The sequence below is a fragment of the Anopheles aquasalis genome, chromosome 2 (assembly GCF_943734665.1).
Source record: "Anopheles aquasalis chromosome 2, idAnoAquaMG_Q_19, whole genome shotgun sequence".
NCBI lineage: Eukaryota > Metazoa > Arthropoda > Insecta > Diptera > Culicidae > Anopheles > Anopheles aquasalis.
The window spans coordinates 88,718,147-88,728,146 of NC_064877.1; the positions used below are offsets into that span (position 1 = coordinate 88,718,147).

A 10,000-nucleotide genomic window follows, 5' to 3' on the forward strand; every position below is an offset into this window, starting at 1 on the left:
TTACAACACGAGCACGATCAAGTATCTGCATTCGATCCGATTCTTTCTCTTGCACCATCACGCCGTAAAAGAGCCAAACAGAAATCAGTTTCACGAACATGCTGAATCAACATGTGTTTGCTAGATGCATTCAATAACCTATTGTTATCACGTTGGTTTTGTTTTTGGGGGGGTGAAACTAACACACTCTGTGCTGGGGACGATTGATCGTGATGTAGAGTCGAAGCAGAGAGAGGTAGAGAAGGAGAGAGAGAGAACTGTGGTAGGTTCACTTACAAACGCCGTTTTCTTCACTGGCTGAACTTTGCACCGAATGTAGGATCATGTGGTTTGCGTCGCAAAATGCACTATCGAGCTTCCGTTTATGAACCAAGCGATGCTGCTACATTCCAGGTAGCGCTCAAAACTAAGGAACTGTGCTGTACTTCTAGGTCCACCAGCAGGCTAGGCAGCGTATTACATAAACAGGAACACGGCCACCCCGGCACAGCCGATCGCTTCCGCTGAACAGGAAGATTGGAATCATTAAATCAATTTCGATTGCCTTGCCGATGATGCAGCGAGATATACGGGGAGCGCTGCTGCAAGTGTATATTCGTTCGCTCCGTTTGCTAATGAGTTATTTTTGATTATCGATTTCACAAATATCATTACATGCGGCGTTTAGGCACGGGCCTCAAACACATCGGCCCTCCATGAGTCGCAACGTGAAAGCGGAACCATCATAATTACAAGCGTGCTTAATCTCTTCGCCATTTGTAACATCCGTAAATAGATGTCCAACCTTGAGATGGCATGCCCACCAACACTCGCTCGCGTTGATATTGATGAGGATCGATTACAAGAATTATTACGCGGCAGAGGGGCGTCGCCTGGGGTTAGTTTGGGGGTGGGGGGCGGGGGGCTGGTGGCTAAGCGGCACTCGCTCTCCACACTCTGCGCGTCTCGCTTTGAAAGGTGTCCTTAACACTGAAAATTACACACTGGCACACCAGTGACGTGATCGTTTCCCAGTTGGAAGCATTTTTTTAAAATAACATTACTCAGAGCAGTTTCGTTTGTGTTAAGGTTAGTAATCCGAGAGCCGGCCAGTGCGGATCGAGCGGCACCGATATGACCATTACAGCCAGGCGGAATTGTTCATAGTGATCCTTGACATTGGTTTACAGCCGCATTTAATGAACTGATCGTTTTTCAAGCGCGTATTTTTACGCGGCGCACCAGCAACAACACCAGAAACATAGATGTAAATAAATAGTCCCCCCCTTCCGCGCCCCAGATGGAAAAAGGGGTAACGAGAGAGCTGGTTAGGCCAGGCGGCGGCGAATGCCAACTTCGCGCGACCACACAAGCGTACGCTTGCGCCTTTTCCACACAACCGAGATGGGCGGCTGGTGCGCAGATGCATTCCTTCTTCTTCTTGTTTTGCCCATAAACCTTTCAACCACAATTATGAAGTTGATCTAGTGTGCCTCTCCGTAGAGCTAAATGTCGCTGAACAGCAGCGAACGGGCAAGCCATCTGACGCGCGCGATCGTGTGAAGAAATCACAAACCTTTTGATCAATCCCGTTCGTAGGTGAGGGGGGTATGGAAACGATACTTTCTAACCAGCATTGCCATGGATACGAGGATCCCTTTCCCATCTATCGCCATCGTCGATCACGTCTTATGGGAAATGTATTTATAGAAAATTTCTAGTGCCCCATCCGTGTTGTGTTTCAGCCGCTGGCCGGCTCGACTCTGTCATCTACCATATGTTTTATGAAGGTTATGAAAAATGTTCTCAATCGATCATGACAAGAATTCATTTATCAGTGCAAACACGGACGTGACGGTATGCGCTATTCAGCAGTATAAATATCTAGATCGAACATAACACGAGGCAGGCTGCGCGTCAAAGCCTACTTCAGCTCAAGAGGGTGCGGTTTCGTTTCATCGTGAGAAAGCCGGAGGGAGAATGATCATCGAGCAGTCCAAAGCAGTTCATGTCATCAAGCAACATTAAAAAGGATTGGACAAAAGTGTTCGTTTTAATATGCTTTATTTAAATTAACTCAACAAAATGCCGTCATATACTTACTGAACTGAAATGATTCAGATGTTTTTTACACTATACAGCTTATCCGGAATACCCTCCGTCGTTTCATATGCACCCACGGCGGTGGTCCGTATACCTAAAGCAGAGAGCATAACTTCTATTAGTCATACATTTACAACGAACATTCGCAAAATGCTAAGAAATTCTTTATGAAGCATCAGAAAAGTTTTCGTTTGTGTTAATCAAATAAATTCAGGTGAAACACGGAAAAAAGCATCATCTGCGGTCAAACCAGCGGTGAGACAACCGAGATAACCTACCTTCTTCTCCGCGTGCTGCTGCAGCGCATCGACAGACCTGCTGGAGCGAGGAAAATAGATAAGAACATAATTAATACTTTAGCTTTGGGAATGATGAATGAGAACGTTTGTTGGGTGTTTACTGGGGCATCAGAAATTTCATAGAATATAATCAACTAAATTCAGGTGAAACACGGAAAAAAGCATCATCTGCCAACAAACACGTGGAATCCAAGGAATGAATCGTCTATTACTCACCGGTTTTATTGCGACGTGGTTACGCGTTTTCCACTGTCGCATTCAATCAACAGGAAGAAATCGGTTTAGCAATTGATCGAGCAATATTGAATTCCTCGCTACGAGTCGAAAACCATTTTTTAACCCGAAAAAGGACGAGCCGCGAATTTTTACCCACTCACTCGAGAAACGAGAACGGAAAAATGAAACACAAAAAGGGAACAAAAAAAAAGGAATATACAATTTCATCTTGACAGCAGTGCTGCTGTCGCGATCCGCGCATTTCGCGTGAAGAAATCTGCCGCGTGAAGAAATCTTTTCAAGCGATAATGTCCCAAAACGATTTTCGAAAACTCCAGTTTTTCACTCCTGTTGTTAAGCTTATTTTAATTTAATACATAACAGTTAGCTCCTGTACAATTGGGTCTTTTCCCACTCGAGAGTTTTTAACTTTAACTACATATCTAAAATATTTATGAGCCATATCTTCATCACCATCTAGTTGGGTTACTATTTCAGCATACAAACTAATACTATTTTTGTACTTGCTCAACATAAGGTGATGTGCTTTCCACTTTTCCCACACACATTTGCATACTAGCTCCCTAGTGATAAATTGATCCATAACTATCTTATGAACATTTTTCTTATCTCTATCCCTAAACCGATCGTTGAAAGCTTCTACAACTAACTTCTTAAATCTATCATTATTTCCTATTTTTTCTAAATTTTCTAAATCGGCTTCTACTTTGAGGGGAAAGCTAAAGAGGCTCGCAGCGGGTGTGTCTTCGGGCGGCTCGGTATCTGTTGATTTTTGTCCATCCAATAACTCTTTTAACTTTTTCTTATTGGCCTCAAACTCGTAAGCTAGGGCCTGATATTCGTTTTCCAGATTCGCGTACTTCTGATCCTTCCGAATACATTTTTCACACGTTTTGTCGTTGATGATCTTTTTAAGTTCTTCTATTTCAGCATGTAGCATGTCTGTAATCGTTTTGTGATTTTGTTCCACTATAAGTAGCTGTGTTTGCAGCTGTTTGCGAGAGATTGGGTGAAATTATGATTAGTTCAACATGTTTGAATAAATCAATACAAGAGACTAAAATCCTACCTCTAATATTTCACACATTTTAACACCAATTCAGAATAAAAAAATCACACGAAAACCCGCCAATCCTCAAATTCACCAAACGACAACAAAAACAAGAATTTCTTACTACCCCCTTGGCATGCTCCCGTTCGGTGCTGGTTGACAAGAAAGATCTCTGAGGCTGCGATTCGAAATCGTGCGTCAAAGTACCGAATCGGTCACACTGCATCCGACACAGGCATCATATTTTTAAGCCTTACTGCGTATCATTGCCGGGTTTGGTTAAGTTTAGCATTAGAAAGCAATTTAATACGGAGCCGTCAATTTCAAACATGTGCCTTGGTTTTTTTTCAGTCCAAGATGACTCCAGGAACGCATTCGTCCTTCATCATTAAAATAATAAATATGCTCTAAAGCATAAAATGTTTTACATGCTAAACTAGTCTAAACAATTAATAAACAATTGCCAGCCTCTAAACGGACGCGTGGCAAAATCCCCGCACGCTGCAATAACAGCTGATACCGGAATTGCAATCCGATTTTCCCACACTCCCGTCGTACTCTGCGGGGTGATGGGAAAAGGCGACCCATTAGGGGCCCGCAGTATCGTACGAGATTCGGCAGATTCCCACAGGAACCAGTGCAGCTGCATAAATGTCGCGAAGCCTAGGTGAGAGAGTGCGTGCGGCTTTAGGAAGAACTAAGGGGAAGAAGAAACGCGGAAAGGTCAAAACGATTCACACTTCATAACGTGGATCGCTACAACAAAATCGTAATCATTTTTATAAACTAAATTGTAGTGCAACTAAATATTAACCGAAGTCGAATGATAACGAATTCACAAACTAATTCGCTTGGACATAATTTTAATGTTGAGCACAGCTGTTCTTCAGCGACTCTCTACTCTCCCCTTCTTAAGGATAAAAAATATGATGAGTGCGCCCTTTAAGGCCCATGGAATTTAACTAACTGGAGTTCGTTAGGGTAGACACGTGTCCCACATTCATTAGGCTGGACTGAACTACGCTGGGAATGCCTTAAATTATCTGCCTTTTTTCTACATTCAACCATGGTTCGATCTTTATTCTACGAGGTTCGAGGCGGCAATAAATATCCTAAGGATTCAATTTGGAGACCGACCGGAGCATGTTTACGCAGCCAGCACATATTTACGGGGTCAGCATAATGTATGCAGAACGTCGTCTGTCCGAGCCTGACCAACGCAATCGATCCGGTTTCAGTTATCGTCCGGACAGGATGTCAACAAAGCGGAACGAAGCGGTTGTTGTTGGGAAAGCATTTCATGATAACGTATTTGCCTCATTCAAGTTGATGCACCGCGACCGATAGGTCGAAGGAACCTGGAAAAATATTTGAACATTTGTGTCTTTACCCGTACCCGAGAGCCAAGCTTATCTCTCTGTTGGGAAAAGAAGAAAAACACGGCGGGACAGCTCTTCGAAGATTCCGATCATCCCGATACAAACCAATAGCCGGATGGCATGGCGGTACGTGTGTGGTTTATGGTTTTCCCGTGAAAACACTTGCTCTCGAAGCATGTCCTATGAATGAATGTCCTTATATCCGCCGGACAGGATGCTAAGTGTTGCAATAATGCTTACGGGCGTGGAAAAGAGGACACACAACCTTGAGTTGAACATTATGCAGTTGCTGCATATTGTCGGTGGTGGTTTGAAGATCGAGGCGATGTGAGCACGTCTCACATTCCTTTCCCACACCACCAGACAACACAAGAGAAATCAGAGGATCGCTCGCAGCATTCATTCACCATCACCAGGATTCTTCCTACCGTTGAGGTCTTCCTCCTGTGCACCGGGGTCCCGGGCACCGCGGGGTAGACTCGTTTTGAACGTGCACAGCATGAACGCGCTACCTGAATCGCCAGTGAGGATCACAAAAGGGACCCGGATGCACACACAGAGGACAGGACAAGACAAGTGGGTAGGTTGCATCGTCATTTAACGCTCATAAGCACTTAAACACCTGCAAAGAACGACGGCAAATTATCCCCTTTTTGCCAGGACACCAGCAACAGCAACAGCAACAGCACCATCACGCCAGGTAGTGGTTATGGGAACGGAGGTAATTTTTGTGGGTTTTTTTTTCTTCCTTACGCCTTGCTACAAAACCATACAAAACCCTTGTTACGGTGGGAATTGGTGGTGGTATGAAATTTTTGGCCATTTTCAAGTGATTTTTAAATCTTCCTCCTTCGCTTACTCCTTCGTTTCGTTTAAGACGATCGTTCACTTTTCTTTGAACGTCGTTTACAAACATTTTACTAGCTTTTCTTTCACCCATTCCCTACCATGGAGTAGCATATATTATGAGATTTTATGGAGAATGTTTAAGCAACTACTGTTGTATAAGATTCGCTTGGAAGCTAATAATTTCCTAACATAATTATAAGCTTAACAAACACTCCGATTCAATTGTAGCATTATGTAAGTTGTGATAATGTACCAAACAGACAAAAACTTCAACAACATTCCTGGTCTTAAAGCATAGCTGTTGACTCAACCGCAACAGCCAAGCAGAGAGCCAAGATTTGTGCGAGAAACAAGCAACAGCCAACATAACAGGAAGACACACAACTCTTCACTTGGCCTGTTTGCCCTTGTGCCCCATGTATGTGTGTGGTGGGGGAGGCCACGGCCGAAGGGACACCGATTCCGAGCCCGAGCCAAGAGATGAACAACCCCATAAAGCATAAAGACTGGCAGCCTGCGGACGGTAAGGAAGAGGAAGAATGCATCTCACACGCAAACACCAACAGGCGCGCTGGTTGCGGCCATTATGTGTTTGCTCTCGGGCTTTGGTCCGCGAGATCCGATCCGTGTGCAGAGTCGCGCCGGATTCCCCAAGGTGAGGGTGAGATTCATAACTTGTTTTCATGCCGCTTGCCGAGACCGCTACTTTTGAACTTTCGACAACGTCGGCCACCACACCGCAGTCTCTACATGTCTCCTTCTGTTCGCCTTCTCTTCTCATTCGCCTTCGCCCATGGCTTCTGGTGGGCTTCTCGCCAGCACTTTGTCCGGTTAAAAGAGAAGCATAAGAAGGTGACTCGGGCTCGGTTCTTACACGCATTCTTTATCTCGAATCCGTGCGCCGTGATGCTTTGCATGATTCCCAGAAAACCAGAACTCACGCATAGCCGCCCGCCAGCCGACGTGTTCTTCGGGGCTCGAATGCACGAAGGTTGGAACGAGGAGGAGGAAAACATGAAAGGAGGAAGTGGCAAGACAAGAAGAAGGGCCTATGCGCGCCGGCGGGGGGGGTGGGTCTGCTTTCGTTGGTCATTCGTTGGAACACTTGTGCCTTCTACCTCACCTCACCCCATCCTTTGGCCCGATTGTGTTTGCCCAGAAGAGCGCGAGATTGTAACGAGCTTTCGGCGATGTGGGAACCGACAGACAACCGGCCCGCGCGGGTCCTCTTCGGACCGTGTCGACCGGGTTTGTGTATGTGCCTTGTTCTGCCTCTGCGCCTCTGCTCTTCGCACCCTTCGCCATCTTCTTACACTTGCACGTGTACATCCGGCGGGCCACAGCGAGGATAGGGGTTTTTAAATATATTTGTGAAAGTTTGTGGGACTATATTTCCCATCGCTTGCCTTTTAATGAAAAACCGAACCGACGTGCACTTGCAGATGGAATGCAATTGAACTTCGAGCGTCCAACAGGAGGTTTCGAATGCGGCGGAGGTTCATGGCGGTTGCCTTGGCCTAATTTTTGTGTTGCAAAAAAAAAAGGTACAGATAACAGAGTTGCAAAAGTAGAGATAAGAGACACGGGCAAGGGGTGTAAAATATGCAGAAACATCATGGATTTTGGATTTGGAAAAGTGCTTGTGACTTCTTGTCGCGTATCGGAGGGCGCCATTGAAGGAATCTTGCTCGGGAGCATTATTGATGCTTATGCTCACTGCTCTCGCATAGCTCGTTCATGCTCACGCTGTGTTGACATAAAAGAAGAGGAGGCGAGGCAGCATAAACCCGAGAAGTACAGTATGGGACGGAAAAATGTAGCAGGCCATGAGGAAAATTCCACTTTTACATTCCATTTGGCTTGTCCATTGCATTTCCAGCATATTCTACAACCATATTTATGTGAACCTAAAGTTTTAAAATTATCTCTAACTTGCATCAATATTTTTTTTAAATAGTGAATTAGGGAGACAGTACTCGAGGATGTTGGATGGGCGTTAGTGTAGGTACGAACGCATGCGCATGGCATGGGTGCCCTGCAATGGCCGTGCCTCTCTCGTGTCTCTCACTCTTGGTTAGCCTCTCGTGGCGGAAGGACGTGTGTTTTCTCTGCACCAGCAGCCACAGTTCGTTTGTGAACCAATTACCACGGTAATAGCAGTGCGAAGGATAACATCCTTATTTGCAAGTTTGAAGTTGAATTTAGCGCGGATAGCAGCAGTTTAGTGTCCAGTGTCCAGTCTTGGATTTTTCGCGCACGGCTTGCTAGTGTACACCAGCAGAGCGAATCGCAATCGAAGCAAGCCTTTTTCGGGTGACAGTTTTTCAGCAGTGTTTCACGAGAGATAGAGCGAGAGAGAGAGACGAGTGTAATCACAAAACAAGAAAACAAGTGAAAAATGAAAGCCATCACTGCGGTTTGTGCGACGGGTGCCTCGGTTCCGGCTATCGCTTCTGGCCGTGTCCGGCAGCGTCACCGTGAGGTCGAGAACGATCCCGAGATCCAGCTGTACCTGTCGAAGCTGAAGGACCTGGTGCCGTTCATGGCCAAGGATCGGAAAATGTCCAAGCTGGAGGTGATACAGAACGTCATCGATTACATCTGCGAGCTGCAGAACACTCTCGCACACGCCGACGCTTCGGCGGACGCATCTGCGCCGGTCGAGCCAAGGCAGCCCTTGGGCGTACGGCCCGCCGCTCCCAACACCATCCTGGCATCCACTCCCAGCAGCACCACCAACAGTACCAGCAACAGCAGTACCAGCAACAATAGCAGCAGCAGCAGTAGCAGCAGCAGCAGCACCAGTAGCAGTAGTCTCAACAACATCTCCACCTCCAACTCCACCGCTGCTGGCGCCAGCGAAGCAAACCTGCAGCAGGTAAGCAGTAGGCAAAGAAGTAGAAAAGTATGCTACGCAAATTTGCTCTCGCGCACCTGCAAAAATATGCGCGTGTGTAGTAGTAGCCCGGCGGCGCTTGCTGTGACCAATAATGTTGCACTTCGTTTCTGTCATTCACAACGCCGTCATCGCTAGTTGGCGTCGCATAAATTAAAATCTATGCTTCCCGTCGTCGTCCCCACGGGGGTGTCCCCGCTCTCCCAGCCCCTGCCACGATTGTCCGTCCTGCTCTGACACTCCAAACATTCCAAACCGCGCGCGAAGTCTCTCTTTTCTTCTGCCTCGCGGGCGCTATTCATCTTCTCTTGCGCGTAACTCTTTCGCCCTCGCTCGCACTCTCGCGGCCTCCGTCGTCGTTACCGTGTCGGAATGAAGGAAGGAGGTAGGGGGAGGGAGGGAGGGTGGTGGGTGCGAGCGCCGGCGAACGGGAACGGGATGCTAGCGTCATGGCGGGGGGAGAAGAGGGGGTGCGTTTCAACGGCGCCATTGAGTGTGAAGCTGACTCTGCTGAACACCTGCATTTCCAGAAGATATTGAAATGAAGCCACCAACACACACGCCGAGTGGCCTGGCTGGTCTGGCCCGTCGCTAGCCTGGCAGCAGCAGCTAAGGTTAACACGCTTTGCTGCTGCCGCGTTTGGCTCGATGATATATCTGCTGCTGCTGCTGCTGCTGCTGCTGCTGTGCTTGTGTGAACGTCTCGAAGCGTCGTGTAGTGTTGGCACTACACTGCCACCCGGCACAAATAGTGCCGCAAACTGTGGCCAAACGGTAAACAACAAGTCGCGGTCGCAGTCGCAGTCGCGGTCGCGGTTGTCGTAACCGCCACCATCCATCGGCGGCTCGCTTCGACCTATTTTTCGGCCAACAACACTCTTCGATCGACGTCCCTGAACGTCGTTTCATTGGTTCTTGCTGCTCCTAGATCCAAGGAACCCTCTTTTTCGGAGAGTTGGAACCTTTTTTGGGACGAGGAACATAAAATGAATATTTCGTTCCAACCGACTAGCGATTCGTCGCCGACGGCCCCCCACTGATCTCGTTCCGGTCAATGGAGTGGCCGTATAACCTTTCGGATAATTGGCGCCACCGCTTATTTGTCGCTCGGAGCGGAGCCAGTCAGTCAGCCAGCTGCATTCCGAAGAAAGTGCGGCAGAAATCATAGATGGCCCTGAAACGTTGCCCCGGGCACCCCTGTTGCTCT

General features: G+C 47.2%; 2 protein-coding genes and 1 long non-coding RNA gene across 3 annotated transcripts in view; 1 reads left to right on the forward strand and 2 right to left on the reverse strand.

The window, feature by feature from the left end:
- LOC126580721 (uncharacterized) overlaps positions 1–534 on the reverse strand; it is a 2,503-nt gene extending 1,969 nt beyond the window's left edge. The window contains exon 1 of the transcript XR_007609114.1: positions 277–534. The gene's annotated coding sequence lies outside the window, so the exon portion shown is untranslated. The remainder of the gene's footprint in view (positions 1–276) is intronic.
- A 1,496-nt stretch (positions 535–2,030) lies between these two features.
- On the reverse strand, positions 2,031–2,752 carry LOC126569620 (uncharacterized). The gene is made up of 2 exons (XR_007607805.1): positions 2,598–2,752; positions 2,031–2,400 (listed from the first exon to the last, which is right to left on the reverse strand). It is a non-coding gene; the product is annotated as an uncharacterized LOC126569620 (long non-coding RNA).
- A 5,229-nt stretch (positions 2,753–7,981) lies between these two features.
- Positions 7,982–10,000, forward strand: part of LOC126570492 (DNA-binding protein inhibitor ID-2) — a 4,656-nt gene continuing 2,637 nt past the window's right edge. The window contains exon 1 of the mRNA XM_050228285.1: positions 7,982–8,775. Coding sequence (XP_050084242.1) covers positions 8,296–8,775 — 480 coding nt within the window. The 5' untranslated portion in view covers positions 7,982–8,295. The remainder of the gene's footprint in view (positions 8,776–10,000) is intronic.